This window comes from Sardina pilchardus, chromosome 14 (genome assembly GCF_963854185.1).
Source record: "Sardina pilchardus chromosome 14, fSarPil1.1, whole genome shotgun sequence".
In the NCBI taxonomy this organism is placed as follows: Eukaryota; Metazoa; Chordata; class Actinopteri; order Clupeiformes; family Clupeidae; genus Sardina; species Sardina pilchardus.
This window is the reverse complement of record NC_085007.1, coordinates 20840445-20862151: the sequence shown is the minus strand read 5'-3', so window position 1 is coordinate 20862151 and position 21707 is coordinate 20840445. Positions and strand designations below refer to the sequence as shown.

The following is a 21707-nucleotide window of genomic DNA, read 5'->3' as shown; positions in this document are numbered from 1 at the left end:
GTGTGTGTGTGTGTGCTCAAGAGACTGGCATCTACGTCAAGGCCACCACAAGAGCTACATTATCTGCCTTGCGTTAGCGGCGGGGCCGCGCCACATGAAAAGGCCTGTGGCCTCCTCGGAGTCACGGAGGAGCGGCGACCGGCAGTCTGGCTGCTGATTGGAGGGGCAGAACAATGCGGCGGTGGTGGGAACGCTCCCGGAGTCCCACGCGTCTGCAGGAGATGTGCTGCAGGATAGCCAAGATCAATGACAATGAAACTGCCGCGTGTGTGTGTGTGTGTGAGTGTGTGTATCTGTATAGGCATGTACCATCCAATTTAAGGCACCCGGACAGACTCAAAACAGCTCTCTATGAGCGTGCCTGCCTCGAGCACCAGCAACAGCCTTCATGTTGTATGCAGCAAACACTTTATCCTCATCATAGCTGCTGTCACATAAACGCTCGCAGATAAACACAGACACACCACTCGCACACAAACAATACCGATGGTGAGATTTCTTTTGCAAAGCTGTCCAACTGCTTTTCCGCGAAACAGAGCGGGAGAAACTCCATACGCGTGGGGGGGGAACAGTCGACCGTGACGAGCCTTCCCATGCGGTGTCTATGACAGGCAGTCTTGGGCTCCTACAAAGGCACAGCACACACAGGACTGCGCTTGTGCAGACGACTTGTTGGGGTTGCCGAATATCGAGGGGGCATTAATTAAAAACAAAACAGGAAGTGGTGATGGCCAGGAAGACCAGAGAACAGGTGGCGCTGGCTTGGCTGGACATGGTAGACAAAGTAGCCCTAGAGTCTGTCTGATGGCGTGTCTGGCAGCACGAGCACCTGCTGGTTGCAGGGCTAGATAGACAGGAAATGATCTGTGCCTGAAATGATCAAATGCATTCAAAGACAATATGTGACCCTGTAAAGCGGAACCAGTCGTTTCGGTAAAATGTATTAAATGAAGTTATTGTGCTCACGTGAACGGCCATAAACTAAGCTTTCCAACGATATGTATATCGAGGGTATTACACAAACTATCGCTAAGATAACCGCATCCAAAGTTGACATGGTTCTCCTGTCACGATATGCCAGAAGAGGAGAAATCACCTTTTTAAGCAGCGCGCGCACAATGGGAATGACAGCAAATGTGTTGAATCTTCGCCGGGTTTAACAGTCAAAACGTATGTTTTTCCGTGAAATGCGTTCACGATATGAAACTGTAGACTGTATACAGTCGAATTATGCGAAAACGTGAAATTCAACATTTTAACCCGGAAGTTTGTTATTGTTGATTTTCTCAAAATAACGTTGTGCGCAAAACGACTGATTTCGCTTTGAATGGTCACATATAGAGAAATGGCCTTTCTTGACATCGTACATGGCCGAGCTCAAGCCTGAACTCTGATCAGGCCTGTGGTTGGGAGGGAGGGAGGGAGGGAAGGGGGGGCAAACTCCTCCAGATCATTTTAAAAGTTTAAAATGAGTTTTGGAGAGCCATGATCAGGCCAAACTGGTCTCGTCGTGTTGAGGATGGGCTCATTCAAAGACGGTCAAGTGAAGTGCTGGCCTAGCGGCCGCGTTCGGTACAAATCGGGAGACAGATGCTGACCGCACGACGGTCTCCGGCGCGGCGGCGGCATCTGTGACCTGTACGTGTGGCGGCGAGGGCGCCTTTAATCTGTGCGCTCTCCGCTCCGCTGGTTGGCGCACACATGTGCTGTTTAGTCCCCGTTGATTGGGGTCAGCGCGCGGTCCTGATGAGAGGATCGGAGAGGCGCTGGGTGAGCAGGGGCAGAGAGGGGCAGGGGGCAGTGCTGGCCGGCAACACGCGGCCTATGGCGAGCACATATGGCGAGGCGGCGGCCAGAGTGACCACGGGACGGCGGACGTCACAGTGGGTGGGTGGACGGGGGGTAGGGGGGGGAGTGGGCGACTGAGCCGAGAGCGAGGGAATAAAGGATAAGCGATAGAGCGTGGGAGGAGGGCAAACGAGGGACTCAGAGAGGAAACGGGTTTAGAGAGCGAGAGAGAGAGAGAGAGAGAGAGAGAGAGACAGAGAGAGAGAGACAGAGAGTGTGTCAGAGAGCGAGAGCGAGAGGAGAATGACGTCAGTCACAGGCTGGTGAGAGGGAGGATGCCGGACGCGTGGAGGGGAGTGGATCAAGCGCATCTCGAGCACCATGGATTAGATCCGAACCCATTTACCTCACCTTTTTAGTGCGCCGTATCAAAAGTAGCGCGGTAATCACACACTTCTAAGAACAAAATTGTCAATGATTACCTCTTTCTAGGGCTCCTGATGAGCCAATCACAGCACCAGGAGGCCTCTTTGGAATTCCGCAATCTTTCGCAGCCCGCCAAGCAACGTGGCAATAGATCTGCGTTTGGCGAGACATTGATTATTTAACTGCGGGGTAATCATGAAAGCCATAATCAAAATTTAGCTGGAAAGCCAATTAAGGAGGAGAGTGGGGAAAAAAGTGTGTGTGTGTGTGTGCGTGTGTGCGTGTGTGTATATGTGGGTGTGTGTGTATGTGTGTGTGTGTGTGCGTCTGTATGTGTGTGCATGTGTACATACTGGAGAGCAATTTTCCATTCAAAGAGTTTTAAAGAGCAATTACACGAAATTATATAGACCAGTCAAGTCATTAGCCGTTTCTTTGTGCGTGTGTGTGTGCACTTGTGTGTAAGAGTGTGTGTGTGAGTGATATGTATGTGTGAACATGAACAATAGGGGCATTTACTTTAGTTCTATATGGAAAAACTCAGAACACATAGAGGCATAGAGATCAATGTATTATATAATGCGTTATATAATGTTTGCCAAAGTAGTATCACATGGATTCATTTCCAGGGCTCCAGACTAACTTATTGCATTGGTTGCACTAGTGCGCCTAACATTTTAATTTAGGTGTACCAGCACAAAATGTAGGTGCACCCAAATGTTTCCATTGTGCCGCCCTTAATGCCACAATTTCAAGGTCGCCTTTTTATCGCTCTCCATACACATTCAATGCCTTTTGTCAGCTATTGTCAGAGCAACAACTAAGTGAGTCAGCAAATCAGCTTAACATTCGCTTACTATTATTTGTTACTGTGCATCCCTTACACTAGCAGCCATGTCTCACTAATAGTTTGTGGAGAGACAGCAGATGCAAGGACAGTCTGGGCGCTCACCTTTATGACGTTAGCTGCGATCCAGGGAAATATTTAGTCGCGTACTTAAACGTTTTGGTTGCATCATGTGTGACCAAATTGCTCGCACTCTAGAGCTTTGAGTATGTGCGTGTGTGCGAGAGAGAGAGAGAGAGAGAGAGAGAGAGACAGAGAGAGAGAGAGAGAGAGAGAGAGAGAGAGAGAGAGAGAGAGAGAGAGAGAGAGAGAGAGTGAGAGAGAGATATGAGAGAAATGAGAGAAGAGAGAGAGAGATATGAGAAAAGAGAGAGAGAGAAAAGACAGACAGACATAATAAAGGGTAATGATTGGGGTTTACAATGCCGGGGGAGGAGGTTGTTTTGCACGGCGTCTGAGGGCCATGGAGGGAGTGAGGTCTCTGGCAGGAGCAATGGCCTCAGAACCAAGTGTGTCGCCGGACAGACAAAGGAGCCCAATCAATCACAACGCTAAGCACACATCACACGAGCGGTGGGGGCTCAGGGGCCCATGGGTGCTCCTCTCCATCTCAATATCTTCACACACACACACACACACACACACACACACACACACAAACACACACACACACACACACACACACACACTCTCTCTCTCTCTCTCTCTCTCTCTCTCTCTCACACACACACACACACACGAGTACGGACGCACGCACATCAAACAATAACGTGCACACACCTCAGGCTCTTAGACTGCAGAGGCATACCAGTGCACCTTAGGTTACAGAGCTGCACATCTCTGTCTCACACACATACACACACACACACACACACATTGTGTGTGTGTGTGTGTGTAGGTGTGTGTGACTGTGCACTGCAGCACCACGTTCAGAACTCATGTATGCGAGGAGGGCATTAAGGAGGGAGGAGGAGGAGGAGAGAGCAGGAAGAATTTCACAACACATCAGATCAGAGCAGGAACTATTGCAGTGGCGCAACAGAGCGATTTCTACAGCCAAGCCGACTTCAGACGAGCTCAGGTGATAGACTGAGAGGTGAAATAATGAGAGGGACCAGGACTGAGAGCTGAAATAATGAGAGGGGGGGAGAGAGAGGTAGTGTGTGTGTGTGAGAGAGAGAGACTGACAGACATATGCTTCAGGACATCCCTTGATGGTACCCAAGCTCATGCCATGTGTGCCCAGATCATCTCTTATGCCAGCTTGGGCACAATGCCCATGAGACAAAGAAAGAAAGAAAGAAAGACAGAAAGAAAGACAGAAAGAAAGAAAGAAAGAAAGAAAGAAAGAAAGAAAGAAAGAAAATGAGAGAGAGAAGAGAAAGACAGAGAGAGAGAATGAACCAGAGAGAATGAACCAGAGAAAGAAACAAATAAATGTTAAACAAACTGAACACTACAGTCCAAGAGGCTGAGAGAACTGAGTGGATGCAGCCCTGTATGTGTGAGAGAGAGACTGAAAGAAAGAGACAGACCGTGCTTACATTACCATGAGCAAATAACACATGGACATTATGGACCTCTTTGAGAAATTCCCATAGCTTCTGCCATAATAGGCTGTACGTAATAATTACATATAACAAAATAATGACCTATCCTATTTATTACATATCAAAAGAGTTGGAGAGGGAGCGCGTTAGATGAGCTGTCTCAAAGCTTTGGAATCTACACACAGAGGGGAACGAGAGGAGTCTGTGCTCATGGCGACAGCAGTTAAAACCGCACTTACAGCCTGGCGCAGACCAATTTACCACACTTCAATAGAGCCAATGACCCAAGCAGGGCCAGGTTTCACTAACACACACACACACACACACACACACACACACAGAGACAACCCCCCCCCCCCCCCCCCCCCCACACACACACACACACAAACACACACAAGGGAGCTAATTAGACTGAGTAAATTCAAGGTGAGAAATAATCTCTTTACCGATAATACATTGTTTGTTTCCTCAAAGGACAAATTGCATGTGACTCAACAGACTGGCCGAGCAGCTTGTGGCTAATGTGTAATTCACACCCTCTTGACCAGCGAAGGAAGACGCAGACACCGCCGGGACAGCCCATATTGACATGAAAAAAAAAATCAAACTTTCAGAAGCCGGCAGCCCGCAGAGAGTGGAAAAGCTATACATCACACAGAGTGTACAAAACACACACACGGGGTGTAATCTCTGCGGGTCCGACTCCGCCGCTATAGCTGGTAGGTGTTTGAATGGCAACTCCCTGGAGACTGTGCTTGCCTTTCAAAGACTTTGTTTGTTTTGAAAATGGTCTCATGTCTGACGACACACAGACGCACACACACACACGCACACGCAGACCTACACATACGCACCAGCTCATACACAACTCTCACATACACACACACACACCAGAATGGTCCTCATAAATATGCACACACATGCACAAAACAGACCACGAGTATGTTTATAGAAAAACAAGTCAATCGAAAAGCTAGGACAATCTACACTTAAACACACGGTCATTCCTTTGAACAGATGGCAGATATACAGCCCATCGACCTACAGTACACACCCCCCTATTTTGTGGCAAATACCCCCCCCCCCCCCCCCCTTTTCCTTCTTGTCTGTGAAAACAAAAAGCTTTGTTGAAATTCAAATCTTTTCCGACTCCAATTTATTCCATTTAGGTCAGGCTATCAGGGCCGGTTTCACAGTTCAGAGTCTAACTTTGCCGTACCGTATGTTCCTTTTCACGGAGCCGAGGGTGGAACCTCCACGCACACACACACAGGAGAGCTGGCACAAATGTCACGGAACGTGGGGAACATGCCATAGTATCCCCCACTTCCTCGGGGTGTATTGATTTCAAGCTATTTGCGAGTTTCTGCCCCCATTTTGTTGGCTGATAAAAAAGAAACGTCTGCTCATGTAAAAAACATATGAAACGGGGAACAGAGGAGTGTTAACAGAAAACAGTCACAGACTGGGATTCCCATTGAAGCCCCCCTCTCTCCCCTCCACACACACACACACACACACACACACAAACACACAGCTTTGGGCTTGGCCTCTTTTCCATTATACACACATGCCATATGAAAATGAGAAAATCCTATAGATCCTCCACAATAAAACACATGGGTGACAAACAGAGAGGGATTTGGAAATGGAAAGAGTAAGAGCAGAAAGTCATAAAGAAAAAGGCTGAAGAAAAGAAAAAACAGAATGATAAAAAGAAGGGAAGGGCACAAAAGAAAGAAGAAGCACTTTCAATGACTCTGCCACAGCACTGTAGCCTATGTTTTCTTCAAACCAGACTTTGATACAAACAGTCTTTTCAGGGAGGTTTTTAGCAGTTCGATACGTCAATGGACCATTACAGGGGTGGCATATTTGTGTATATTTGTCTGTGTGCGCGTGTGTGTGTGTGTGGCATGTGTGTGCAAGTGTGAGGGAGGGAGTGTTTACGCATGCGTAGGTGGAAGGGCAGGCAGTGGGTCTGCTGTTTTAATTGTAAGCTGTTCAATCCGTGCTAAGCTTGTGGCGGGATCTGGGGTTTTAGCTGAGGATTATGTTACGTAGAAGACACACACACACACACGCACACACACACACACACACACACACACACACACACACAGGGTACTGAGGAAGACCAGATACACATACACACACTCACACTGCTAGGGCGAGAACACTTGGATCTCAATCTCAGCTTGGCACCTCACTCAGTATCTCACTAAGCGATCATCAAAGTATTTAGAATCCCAAATATCCATTACCTGCCTGATCACACTGATACGGCTTAATTGCTTGAAAAGTGCCGTTTAACAGACCTTTCTACAGCATGCTGCACATATCCCCTCTGCCTAGCTAGCACCTGTAGTCACACAGCTCAGTGGAAATTTCCATGGGCTTCCAAAAATCTTAAAAACTACCCAAGCATGTCAGTCCAATGAGATCCGACCGCGTCTGTCCGTCTGTCTGTCTGTCTGTCAGTCAGCGATGACAGGACTATGGGCCCTGGAGGGATTGGCCCGTCCCCGAGGAGAGACAACGGATGGCAGGAGGAATATAACGTCCTGGTGGCCCTCTGCAGATTAACGCCACCGTAAAGCTGCTGCCTCGGGAGCACATTAGCTGGGTCTCCAGAAAAGATGAGTGGGGAGAGATGAAGGGAATGTACTAGAGATGGGCGAGGATGGGCAGAGGGGAGAGTGGAGAGGGGGAGAGGGAGAGATGAGGAGAGAGAGGGAGAGAAAGAGATGGAGAGAGAGTGTGAGCGAGGGAGAGGGAGAGAGGGAGAGATGAGGAGGGAGAGGGAGAGAAAGAGATGGAGAGAGAGGGAGAGAGGGAGAGGGAGAGAGGGAGAGATGAGGAGGGAGAGGGAGAGAAAGAGATGGAGAGAGAGGGAGAGGGAGAGGGAGAGAGGGAGAGATGAGGAGGGACAGGGAGAGAAAGAGATGGGGAGAGAGAGGGAGAGGGAGAGGAAAAGCAACAAGTATTTCATCCTGTTCAGCCTTGGAAAATGTGACCACTGGAATCACAATGAGTGAGCGGTTTTGTCCAGAATCAATATAAAACAAATCTGAGGACGCAATTACAAAACACAGAGCACCAAATCAGGGCCCACTTGGGTGGCTGAGGAAAAAAGCCTCTCGACGCACTCTTGTTTTCCCCCTATTGTCAACCCACTTGTGTGTCATATTAACCATGATTGGTGGATATTCAAGGGTCATTCGCAATTACACTTTTTTTCAACCCTCAATAAGAGATGGATTGCATTGATGGCAAAATGTGCCACAACCACAACTGCTCATGGCTAGATTCATACCTGCCAAAGAGTTCTCAATTTCAGGCTTTTGATAAACTTATTGTGTAACCATCTAACAAACTGTCACATTATTCATACATACATTCATTCATTCATTCTTTCATCTAACATGAAGATTATGCCTTACAGATAGAGCAGAAACAGCCGGAGAACAGACAAAGCGGAGGTGGTGCTGGATCGACAGTCTGCACTGAATAGCAGTGTTGAAATGGACGATGAAATGGAAAACGTTCAGGCGTGGGTGGCGCCCACAATGTCCATCAATCACGCACACATTTCAAACACGCGAGTAAGCCGACAACAAAGGACAAAACAAAACAACATGCTCGTTTTTAAAAATGAATTAGCCACTGGGATGCTTTTGGAGTAGACCTATTCTGGGACAAAAATGTCCATGGAGAAGCTCTTCTGATTGGAAGTGGTCAGTGACGTCAGCGTGCTGTGTTTAAGGCCAGCATAATCACAAGGAGGGTGGACGAGCCGCTATTCGGTTATTAAGTGATGACGTAATGATGGGATAATAAATCTCTTTCCGGGTCCAACAGCTTTCAGACTCTCTTGCTTTTCTCCATAGAGAGTAAAATAAACTATTTCATTCCGCTATTCTGAGCAGCCTTTAAGAAAATTGTCATCTTACTACTGACTTGTTACCGCAACCTAATCAAATCATATTTTTCGTGGAAGCCTGGATGTTACCCTTGAATGTATCATCTGGCTGCACAGCTACGGTAATTACGCTGTTAAAGTTTAGCCATTTTGTTTTACAATCGCTAAAACGGAGGTGATGATGTGGATGGCTGCACTAGTAAACGCCTTTTCCCGAAAAAAATCTGTTGGGCCCGTGACGTCAGACTTAAGAACCGAATTGTTGCTCCGACTGAATTCCACAGAGGCTTACTGATGTACTAGTATAGGCCCGAATGACACTCAGGTGTGTGAGGTCCATCACCATATAGATAACATGCAAAATAATCCTACCTATCCTACACACACACACACACACACACACACACACACACACACACAGCATGTGAAGCTCTTACATGAACAGCCGGCGAATTGATGGCACATCCACGTGCCGGCGGAAACTTTCGGTGGACACCACAGGGGGTGTGGAGAGAGAAAAGGCATTACATACCATTTATAGATCCCTTCTGAGACGAGTCAACATCACAGACTACAGCCTGCCAGAAAATACTGACATTCGTCATCGCTTAAAAAAAAAAAGAAGAAAAAAATAGATAAAAAGGCAAAAAAAATAAAACACATGCTGTGGCCACATGCTGCTCAGGACCAGACAAAGAGACTTGTTGATATGCAGATGTCTGTGTACATCCAAGCGACGCTGTGGCCCTCCAACCATCTCTCATGATTGATTAAAAGATGCTACCAGTATGAGCAAGGCATGAACAACTTCACAACAAAGCCACATGTGTGCCCCGCTATACGCCCCGCAGATGTTCAGTAAAGCGGCTACAGTGTTTGACAAAAACTTGAAACAGTTGGTGAAAGCTGAGAAAAAAAGGCAAAATACACAGTTGTCGAACAATGTTGAGAAAACCCAACTGGGGTATGGTTGGGAATTTCTCTCCGACAAACTAGACTAAAGAAATGCCAGTTTGCCACTCGACTCACCTACTTCAGAATGATTTGATCTGACAGTGGAAAGGGGCTAATTGTTGCCATATGCTTGCTCCTGAGGATTTAGGCAACAGTTTTAGGAAAGTGCCTTGCGCCATTAGCCTTGTAAAGGAGCACTATAAACATGAAATATTGAGTTGAAACATGGCCAGCCCGAAAACAAAACCTCTTGAGGTAGTAGAACAATGCTTCGTGACTTGTTCTGAGCACTGGGATGGAAGTGGATACCATACCACTGAAGAGAGAGAAAAAAAAACAAAAAAACGAGGGAACCATGAAAAATGTCCACAGAGAACACTCAAACTTGTAGCTTCCTGTAGCTGTGCTCTAGTGGAAGGCCTGACAGGTGAGATAAAGGTGGCGTGCCATTGAGGAGAGGACAGTGGCAGCATAGAGAGCAGAGGCTGGCAACTTCTCTGACCTCAACACAACTTCCAAGGTTAAGCAACCTCATGGCTTCTGCGGTTGCCAGTTTTTTTTCCTCTCTCGCTCTCCCTCACACTCTCTTGCTCGTTCTCTCTCTCTCTCTCTCTCTCTCTCGCTCCACGCAAAGACCCCTTTAGGCTCCAGGACGTCCTCTGTGCTTTTCTGGCAAATCAGGCTGATGACTCACAGGGGCTTTGGGTTGTCGTTTCTGTGCTCTTCCCTCTCAGTTCAGGGGAGTTCCTGGGACAACTTTATACGCAGAGGTTTCCTGTATGCGTGCCAACTTATCTCCCGGAGGACAGTGCTTCTTGTCCTTAACAAAAATGACTCATGCACTATTTTTTTTTCTACTTTGCCCAGTTTTCGTTTGTTTCACAAACGCAATTTCACAGTCACTCATGGAACATGCCAGATGGCGATTTACTCATCTCATCCAGGGGGTGTTGCCTATATACAGAAACTCACTGTCGGAAAAAAATAAACCTAAAAAACAAAACCACATTATCACATCAACTGCAAAAAAAAAAAAAAAAAAAAAATCTAATGAGGACTGCAAACAAAAGCAGCTCCTCTCTTTTTTTGCCAGTAGAGTACACATCACGCCATGATGACTGGAGATTGTCCCTCTCAAATGAACAGGGCTGGGGCAACAAAAGAACAACCCAAGGCCACTCGATCAAACACATTCAAACAAACACACACACACACACACATTCAAACACACACACACACACACACACTGTACCTAACGGAGGGCAGCCAGCACCGCGGAGCTACAATAAAGGAGATGACAGTGCAGAGAGCACCCCTCTGCTGCAGAAGCCCCATTCAGCCTCGGACAATGGAGGATTTCCCGGACTAGCCTCGGAGAAGCGCTCTCCTCTAATGGCCATATATCACAGGGCTCCTATTCATCACACGGCACCCTGAAAAATCACATTACTGTGTCAAGACACGCCGAACAAAAGGCCAACCGAACTAAAGGAGCTCAAATGAAGCACTAATTGATCATTTCAGACAATTCTTTTCGGATACGGCCAAAAACAATATGGCCCTCGTCCTCCAGTTCATCCAGCAACACAGGGCAAATCCACCTCCAAAAAGGTGCTGGTGGCTACTAGAGATGGCTTAAGTATCCCCCCTCCCCACCCACACACACCACATCTCCAAGACAACAATGTTCCGGAATCCTTCGCCGTATCTCCGTGGCGCAGTCACTCCTCGGAGGCGGTCGCGGTGAAACGGTGGTGACAGGCCTAGCAGCGTGGCACACCAGCCTGCTTGCCAGAGGACTATCCATCTGCCCGGGCCGCACACGTCACTCCGGCTGCCACGCCAGGGGATCTGCCAGGCGGCGTTTAACCTGTGCCGTGGCGCGGGAGAAGATCAAAGGACTCCCGAGCGTGCGCGGGGGGGAGGTTTATTTCCACTTAAAAGGCTTCCCCTGCCGGTCATGGATGCATTATCCTCTTGAAGGACGTTGGGACCTGGAGAGCGAAACGCTGGCCTTTTTTATTTTTTTACTTGCAAGTGGTTCTTGTCTTTCATGCTTCTCCTACTCTCGCTCTTGGAGACGGGAGGACAATGTTCTGGCCTCTGTTCTGAATTGACATTAAATCCACAAGGACAATTCAACGGAACCTTAAAAGGGTGGTAAGAGGGGGGAGGAAGACACAAAGAAAACAAGGCCTGAGCACATAAGGCAAGAGAGGAAGAATAACGCCACGAAGAAGGAACAGGCGGAAAAAAAAGAGACAAACAGTGAAAAACAAACAGAGAGGGAGAGAAAAGCCATTAGAGGAGGCAGGGCCGCTGGAGAGTGCACCGCGGAGTTATCCATGCCGAGGTCCTCAAAAAGAGGCATATAGGTGCCATTCCCAGCACGCTTCACTTGCAAAGCGATGCCAGGTTTACGGCCTGTTCCCCGGCGCTGTAAAACGGCCAGTAAAACGTCCCGTCCGCAGGTATTAAATCGATTGTTGGAAGATCACAGGCTGTGGCGCCTGCACCGAGCCGGCGCAGCGTGTGAAGTAAATGGCATTCTATTTGCCGACAGATGAGCGGCGCGATCTAAAGGCCAGCATCTGTTTTTATTGCGGGGGCGACGCCTCTGAAGATGACCAGTGCTGAGCCGACCACATCAGCGGGAGGGCTCTGGGCTTCTGACTGGGTCAGCATGACCCTCTTTCATTCTTGTTTTCATACAGCTTCTCTTAGCTGGGGTTCCTTTCAACTGGCGAAAGCCCATAGGTGGGAGCATGAGGGAGAAGCCAAGCTAAGGGCCAAGCGCCATGCCATTATTCCCTTCTTCTCCCGTGGAATCGTTCTGTCATTTTCCCCGCATCTGAACAGTTTAACCCCCGAGCTTAACCCTAATCTTTCATTCTCAAGCATTCCTATTCAGTCCGTTTCTCGTCCGTTTTTTTTTTTCGGTCAGGCTGACCGGCATGACTAAGTGTCCCCCTGAGTGTTCCACCGAGCGTGAGGAAGCAGAGGTGCCAGGAGTTGTCTCCTTTTTTCCTCCGAAAAAGAAAAAAAAAACGAGACCAAACAAAGCGTCAAGCCTCCCCTCTCCCCTCAGCAGGCTCCCTTCGCTGGCAACCTCAATTATTGCACTGGAATATTAATAATGAAACACCTCTCCCAACCTCCCCAAATCATTAGTGTTTTTCTGTACACTAATGTTGCTGACTCAGAGGGTAAAAGGAGGATTAAAACAGGAAAGCTGTGTGTGTGTGGGGTGTGGGATTGAGGGAGGGGGGGAAGGGGGGACGGGGGACGGGGGGAGGCTGGGGGCAGAGGCAGCGATCTTGGGAGAGTCTCCTCTTGGAAAACGTGACCACGCGGAAGATGTGAAGGTTGCGCATGGCCGAGAGCGACAAAGACTTGCAGTGATGGATCAATGGAGAGCGGCTGGGCCCTCCTAATGACTGGTGGCAGGGGGAGGGAGAAGTGCATAATGAAGTACAGCCGTGGCAAAGGGACCTGCCAGACGCTCTGCCTTGAGAGGGACTGGGCTTCCCTTCAGGAGCTCAGCCCTGTGAAGCAGCACGACTGGCAGGCCACCTGGGGCCCAATGAGGGTCTGATGAATGGGAGGACCAGGCAGTCCTTCCTCACAGAGACCAGGAGCCAGCACCTCAGAATAGGCCGCTTCTGGTGATCTCGGACTGTGTTCATCTTCCAAGGCTCACACCACTGTACCATGCAAAGAAAGAGCAGGGTCGCAATGCACTTTCTGATGATTTCAGTTCTTCACTCTAGTGTGAGAGAGAGCGAGAAAGACCGTGCCGTGACCTCACGACACACCACCACCACCACCTCGCAATGACATCAGCTCATTTTGGCTTCAACTTTTCCCGACCAGTGCAGTTTTCTTGAACTTCTTTCAACGACATCATATTAACGTTGGCTGGGTCCTTGCATTAAACTGGGGCTGTGGCATGGGTCTCTATTAATATTAATGCTATAACACATGGGGCTGAGGCCCGTGGTCCGGCCCAGGCATGGCGCGGAGTCGGGCCGGGGCCGGCTACATGTGCTAGCGAGGGAACGGGGCCCGGTGGGGGCCTGCTGCTGCTCCTCCTGATTTCACACTCCATTGACCTCATTAATGTGGAGCAGGGCTAAGGCGCCTACACCGCTAAGAGCCCGCCGAGAGAGAGAGAGAGAGAGAGAGAGAGAGAGAGAGAGAGAGAGAGAGAGAGAGAGAGAGAAGAGAAAGAGAAAGAGAAAGAGAAAGAGAAAGAGAAAGAGAAAGAGAAAGAGAAAGAGAGAGAAAGAGAGAGAAAGAGAGAAAGTTTAAGAGAGTGAGAGAGAGAGCGAGAGAGATGTGTATATATATGTGTGAGTGTGTGTGAGAGAGAGGGAGAGGGAGAGGGAGAGGGAGAGGGAGAGGGAGAGGGAGAGGGAGAGGGAGAGAGAGAGAGAGAGAGAGACAGAGGGGATGCTGTGATGAATGCCCTGTACTGCTTCTACTCCCCGCTCTCACAGTCAGCTAAGGAACACAGGGACTGCTGGCCACAACAAGACGGTGATTTGATTCACATGGATGTCCCTGGGAGAACATCCTGTGAATGCCTGGAACACGAGCTGTACTGTGTATGTGTGTGTGGGACTGTGTGTGTGTGTGTGTGTGTGTGTGTGTGTGTGTGTGTGTGTGTGTGTGTGTGTGTGTGTGTGTGTGTGTGTGTGTGTGTGTAAACCACACACAATCTCTCCAAAAAATATGCATGAATCAGAGCAGGGGCATTTCTCTTAGGACATGCTAGGCTGGAAAAAAAACCAAGATGCAAGGTCTCATTTCAAAGCTCATTTCATTGCTCCCATCCACTGGCTCCAGCGGGTGTGGGTGCACGTCTTCAGAGTTTCGAGCCCCCAGATACAGTCGTGTGAGATTGATGCATACATATTCCCACACACACACACACAGCCTTGGAGCCCTTATTACAGTCAGTTCCACCAATTAAGCTTTGCATGTCTCCCTGGTCCAGAAGGAAGACAATGGCCCATGCGAACTAAGCCAGACAGATAGCTGCTAACATCATCTCCTCCGAGACACACTGTCTGCCTCTGCTCCTTTGAGGCACACGTGCGCGCGCACACATACACACACAGATACAGAGATAAACACGTGTACACACACACACACACACACACACACACACACACACACACACACACACGTACAGAGAGGAAAAAAACACTGATGTGCATCAATACAGCAGAAACCCACACGAGGAAAGAATGCGCTCAAACTCTTCTAATACCCCCACACACACACAATAAAAAGAACTCACTATTAATAAACCATACATTAAAATCAACGGAGATCCATTATAAAAACTAAAATTGACAAGAGCACCACCAAGACATAAAGCGATTCTGACAGACAGTTATCCCTGTTGATGTGCTTGCAGGAACCCGGCACTCTCTATTCTCTGTGAAATCAATAATGTAACTTCATTTAAAAAAAAAAAAAAAAAAGAACCCGGGCCCCCATCTTGGCATAGAAACAGCAGAGAAAATCTCTGCGTTGAGAAAAATCACACTTCAATTAATGATCCATTATGTCGCCGCTAAAAGGTTGTGTCTGGCAAACAAGCCCTGCTGTTATGGAAGATCACCTTTCAGGCAATTAAACTGATAAAAGTGAGTCAGTGCTTTGGCAATCAGTGTGTGTGTGTGTGTGTGTGTGTGTGTGTGTGTGTGTGTGTGTGTGTGTGTGTGTGTGTGTGTGTGTGTGTGTGTGTGTGTGTGTCTGGGAGATAATATTGTTCTGTGTTAAGCCTCAGAGCCACATGGGCCAGGTTGGCACTTCAGGGACACTGGAAAGGGTTCCACCGCATTAGACAAACTCAACAGACTGCCGAACAGTTCTCTAAAACGGAAATCAACACTTGACTTAATGCTTGAGAAGGGCTATGAGGCATTCGGGAGTCTGTAGGTGTGTGTGTGTGTACTGAGAAAATGCACGTCCACACACACACTCACTCAGACATGAGCACATATTCAAAACCACTTAGGCATACAATCCTTGAACGGACAAATGACTCACACACACAAACTCACAGTGGCATGTATGTGCACACGTGCACGCACAAATCCAACTGAAACATACTGTAGTAGACCAACAAAAAAGTTGCACATGCACTCACACACACACACACCAACACACTAGTCACAGACACACACACACACAAAACTGACAGACACAGGCACAGACGAACACACACACACACACACACACATACTAGTCAGCCAGACACCCGGGAACACACCTCTGGGGGTGCGGCTGTCTCCTCGGGCCGCTTGGCTTCTGTGTCGGGGCCGCGGAGCGTCTGCAGGAAGAGAGCGGCTTTCCTCTTGCGCTCCGCCTGCAGCTGCTTCTCCTTGGACTCCTTGGAGGCCTGAGCCAGCTTCTCCCGCGCCGCCGCTGCCAGCCGCGCCTCCAGCTTCTGCTTGGCTGTGGAACACACACACACACACACACACACACACACAGAGAGAAGGGATCAGACACACAAGAGTCTACACCTAATATACACATCAACAGAGGCATTAGAATTAAGACATGTCACACACAAACCCATACACACACAGAATCAGAGACAGACACTGTGGCACAGACCAACAAAACTGGAGCTGAACTGAAAAAGAACTGAAAGACATCTCTTTCTCTCTCACACACATACACATCTAAAGATCCCTGGCTGGTACATTACTCTTCTGAAATCACTCAAACAAGGTGATTTCACCCCCCCCCTCTCTCTCTCACACACACTTTCACAGATTTTAGAGTGCAGTGTAGCATTAAGGCCTACTTATAGCAGCGCATTCATAACGAGCAGTCCAATGAAGCCCCATGGTAGGCGCAGCAGGGGGATCTTTTGGGGAGATAAGAGCGCCTCTCTGTGAGAAGTGTGCTCGCTCTGGAGGGGAGCAGACACACGACCAAGGGCCATTGTGACACTGGAGCATTCAGTCTCGGAGAAACACATCTCTGTTCAATTAAGCCGGAGCGGCGGTGGTGCTACGCGGTGTCAGAATAGAGGCGGCCTTGAGAGGGGTACAGACTCAATTTAGCCGCCCGGTACGGGGGGGGGGGGAGCGTGTGTACGCTAGAAATGGCGCAAGAGGGAGAGAGAGAGAGAGAGTCACAGACACACTGGACTCTTCTCAACCCTCTCTTCTCCGACTCGTTCCCACTGGTCTTTGAAGAACACTGGACAGACTATCCCATTGTTGCTGCCCTCATCATTCTTTATAGATCAATGGGAAAGAGCCGGAGGACCGAGGATCGAGGACCGAGGAGAGATCGGTTGAGCAGAGCCCACGGACAGACAGACAGACAGAGGAGAGGCAGAGGCAGTGCACAAGAGAGTGAGCATTGGAGAGAGGGCCAACGACGGCAGAGAGAAGCTAGAAGTGCTTGTGACAGAGGAGCAGAGATTGTGACTCCTACAGCAGGCACTTCTGACAGAGGGAAAACAGCAAAGACAAGGGAGCGACAGCCAGAGAGAGAAAGAGAAAGAGAAAGACAAAGAGAAGGAGAAAGAAAGAGAGAGAGAACAGAAGATGGAGGGTGAAAATTACGGTGTGCAAAAGAAGAAAAAAAAACAGGTCTTCAAGTTACGCAAGACCAAGAGAGAGGAATACTGTCGCCGTCATCCTGACTTTGAATACTAAATATAGGCCTGCCTGTACCAGGCTTCAATGGGAGCAGGGAGCGAAAACAACAGAGACAGAGACTGCAGCCCCACTACCGCTCAAATGAGAGGAGGAGGAGGAGGAGGAGGAGGAGGAGGAGGAGGAGGAGGAGGAAGAGACGCAGAGGAGGAGAGAGTCTGTGTGTGTGAGTGAGTGAGTGAGTGAGATACGGGCAAAGAAAGTCAATATTGTTTTTCTGACAGCCACAGAGATAAAGCATTGCTGAATGGAACTGAAAATTGAGCTGGGTGGTGTGTATGTGTGAGTGTGTGTAGGTGTGAATGTGTGTGTGCGCGAGTGTGTGTGGGTGTGTGTGTGTTTGAGATGGAGGGAGTGTGTGTGTGTGTGTGTGTGTTCAGAAAAAGGCTCAGCACAATGGCAAAAAACAGCAAGAATAAGACAAAGAAAATAAGAGGAACGGGGTGAAAAAAGAAACCCAATATGAGGCCAAAGCAGTGGAAGGGGTGTGGGGACTGGGCCGCTCCACTCCTCTCTGATTTGGGCTGACACTTGATTAGTACGGTCTGACCAGCATGTCTGCTTCTGAGATGACCACTTGCGGCCACAACAACAAACAAACTAGCTCGGACTAACTCCCTCTCTGACTGTGTGTGTATATATTGGTGTGTGTGTGTGTGTGTGTGTGCGCGTGTGTGTGCGTGTGTGCGCGCACGTGTGTGTGTGTGTGTGTGTGTGTGTGTGTGTGTGTGTGCGCAACAGAAACAACAGGGCAAAGAAAGAGTGTTTCATTCCTTATTTGTTCCCTACTCTCTTTTGGTGTTAATGAGGTGGTTTACAGACACAGGCCTGCTTTTTTTTAAGTCACTTAAAAACCACTTCATGAACTTTACGAGTGAAAAAAAAAAGCGTGCCGGGGGATAGAAACCTCACACTGCTGACCTTGCTCCACGAGCGTTAGTTTTTTTCTCCGTGAAGGCGCGCGAGTGAACCGTGGCACGCCCACGCGAGCAGCCCGGGCGGCAGCGATCCCAGGGCCTCCTAATTAAGCCCCATTCATCCTCCAGGAAAGGGCTGCCTGACGCTCGACTCCTCTCCACGTGCACCCCTTCCCACCTCCTCCTCCTCCTCCTGCTCCTCTTCCTCTTCCTGTGGAGGGAGCGCCGCGGTGGCGGCGCGGCAAATTAGCCAGCCATTGTGCTAATCTCCTTTCACGAGTCGGAGCGGCCGAGCCTTCGCCGCTGCCGCCGACGCGGTCGTCGTCGGCGTCATTCTGAAGCGCCGCTCCCACCGCGGGTCGGCGGCGGAATTACGCCGATGATCATCATCTCTTCCGTAGTCGGCATTCAAGCGAGACCCCGGGGGGACCTTGGGCCTCCGCCTCCAGGCATTCCTCAGCAGCAGGGCTCTCTGTTGGAGGAGCTCCTCTCGTCACGGCCACGCACGCACGCACGCACGCACGCACGCACGCACGCACGCACGCACGCACGCACGCACAAAACTGCCTTTAAAAGGGCAAAAAAACATTCTAGGTGCAATTTTTCTTACTCACTGATAAAGCCCAACTGATGTTTGGAGCTTTTATGATGCAGTATTTTTTCTTTTTTTTCACCCATGTGTGTGCGTGCGTTGTTTGACTTTCTCCTTGCTTTAAACCTTAATGGTAGTGGCGCTGCCAATGGGCTTGTAAAAAGCACATCAAATGCAGTATTGCACATTGTAGTAGTAAATGACCAAAACATTAACTCCACCGTCTAAGTGATGTACGATGGCAGTAGAAACAGTAGTTACACACACACACACACACACACACACACACACACAGGGTATGTTTGACCTTGCAACAATAATGTGGAACATTAACTTGCCTTGAAATACCTCTATACATATGCGTACAACGCCATAATGAATACACAAGCTCAGTCGTCCTTAGGCAAGGGCCAGGCAGTCTGCGGCTTGTTTGGAGAAAGGGAGGCGGTACTGGTCACTCTTGACTTCAACTTCTGCCACTAACGTCCCTTTCCAGAGTCTGTCAATACAGGTTAGCATCCCTCTGGGCCTGGTCGATGCCACTGCAACCCAACCCAGCTGGCCACCAATGCAGGCCTGCATGGCCTCATAAGCCCTGCAGTGCTTTTCTGTCTACGCTCCACTGTCCACTGTCCACCGTCTTACATTTATCCTCCTCACACTGTGCCACTCTAGCCTGGCTAGCGCCATCACTTCTTGATGAGACGTGGTCTGGGAACCAAATGTTCATTTTCTCGTATTTGAAAAAAAAAAAATGCCCAGATCCGTTTATTGGGCGCCATGGATGTCTATCAAATGTGTCTGTGCATAGCTCATCGTCGTCTTGCTTTCCCTCCTTGTTCTGTGATTGGTCCCCTATCCGAAGCAAAACGTAGGGTGGTAGTTTCCAGGCTGCCTTAGCAGCATGAATCAGATCGCGCACAAGGCAGCATAGGAACAGCCAGGCTAGTGCTAGTCGACTCTAGATTCATCCTTCTCTGTCTTTCTAATGGGTAGACGAGCAAACAAGAGAGGAGGGCAATTGCATCAGCAGGTGGTAATCCTGCGAGATAGCTAGTGTTTCTGGTCGGGCCGACTGATTAAAGCTTTCTATCACCGCCCATCATCCATCTCAGCAATGCTGAGGTAACCTGACGTGTGTGTGTGTGTGTGTGTGTGTGTGTGTGAGAGATGTGGGGCGGTAGAGAGAGTGCAGTGTGGGAGTTGAGACATGAATTCTCTGACTATCAGCAACGTTTCAGGCCGCGTTGAGTCCTCCTCAGCTATGCAGAGACAACAGCAAAACACACAGAGCAAACATCACTCCTGTCTGACCAAAATATGCCAAGAACACAATGTGCACACACATTGCAAGCAGAGACAAACCCAGAACAGATTTTGTGCGCAGAACACACACACACACACACACACACACACACACACACACACACACACACACACACACACACACACACACACACACACACACACACACACACACACACACACACACACACAGCTCTAGGCGATTTCCTTTCAGACACAGTCGGTGGGTTTGATTGAGTGGCAACCTTCTCCTGTTTCTGCTGCAACACTGATTGACACCCACCTAATCAACACTGCTGCTGAGCCAGCTAGCATTGGGAGGCTACCCACAACGTACACACACGTTCCAAATACATATCCAAAACACACACACACAAGCTCACAAATACATACCCCAAAGAAACACACACCTCCAAGCATACAATGACACACCCTAACACACACAGACATAAACACAGACACAAACACACACATTCATTAATTCAATCAACCACCCACCCACCCACCAGTAAAAAGACACCAGCACAAACACTGCCACACACCAACTTCTGCATCACTCCTGAACAGCAGACCTCTTTGCTGGGGAAGAAGATGGAGCACTTCCTCGAAAAAAAAAACAAGCTGCCATTCCCCCAAAGTCTTCCTAAATGTGTGTACACACACCTCCTGTGATCTTGCGGGCTGTTCAAACAGTGTGGCGTTTACCTCGGAATTATTCTGGCCACTCAGCTGTGGCCGTCCCTGGTCGTCCCGAAACGTTGCCGAGCAGACAGTGTGCTGTTGACATTTGAGCTCAGCTGTCCAAACTGCGTCTAAAAGGGACACCGTCTCAGCTCAGCCACACTGAGGAAAGATCCTCAAGGGGAGGCTTAGGGGTAGCCGGCAACTTTTTTGAAAACACGGTCTCCTCCATAGGGTTCTAATGTAAAACAGACGCTGGCAGCTGAGAAAAAGACGCTTAGTCTGAACGTACCCTTAATCGCACACGCTCTAATGTGGTGAAATCTAAGGCTAAGATCTCCAATGGCGCCGATGCCAATAGGTATTCCCATGAATGTCCTCACCTTTGGCTGTATAGGGTCTTTTGCCTGGGGGGACTTTTCTCCTCTCGCCTGTTCTTATGTGTCTTCCTTCTGCATTTCTTTTTAAGACAGCTTTGTGATTCATGGGCTAAATAAAAACGAGCTTAACAAAACGGCGTTTTAATGACGGCGCTTTAATGGCACTATTAGTGCACAATGAGATGAGTGTCTCGGCGCTATCGAGAGCGATGCGGCGTCTGCTGTGTTTTTTTTTGTGACGAGCTGGTTTTTTAAATTTACTAAAACACAGCAAATATTGTGCAAGCCTTTCCGCAATGTCGGAGTGAATAGACGAAAAGACAGGTGTTTTTTGAGTAGAGGGACACTTGACGAGCTAGCAGGCTCATTTCATTCCACGGGTGTACTGTAGTTTAGCAGAGTTGCAGGAAAGCCCTTTTTCTCTCTCTCTCTCTCTCTCTCTCTCTCTCTCTCTCTCTCGTTTATTTTATTCTTTCCACCCTCGACTCCCTCATGCGCTCCCTCATCCACGATTGCAAGAAATCCATAGGATATGTGGACTTCTCCCTCATTAAGAACTTCGGCGGGTTGCACCTCAGTCGAACTCGCGCGGCTGATTTCTCGACGGCGGCGGATTCGGAAAAAAGTTGTTTCCCCCGCCGCCACCCAGTG

General features: G+C 48.9%; 1 protein-coding gene across 4 annotated transcripts in view; it reads right to left on the bottom strand.

Moving 5' to 3' along the window:
• sfswap (splicing factor SWAP) overlaps positions 1-21707 on the bottom strand; it is an 87519-nt gene that overhangs the window by 24720 nt on the left and 41092 nt on the right. For all 4 annotated transcript variants that reach the window (XM_062553738.1, XM_062553741.1, XM_062553739.1 and 1 more), the window contains exon 13: positions 15774-15958. In XM_062553738.1, coding sequence (XP_062409722.1) covers positions 15774-15958 — 185 coding nt within the window. The remainder of the gene's footprint in view (positions 1-15773; positions 15959-21707) is intronic.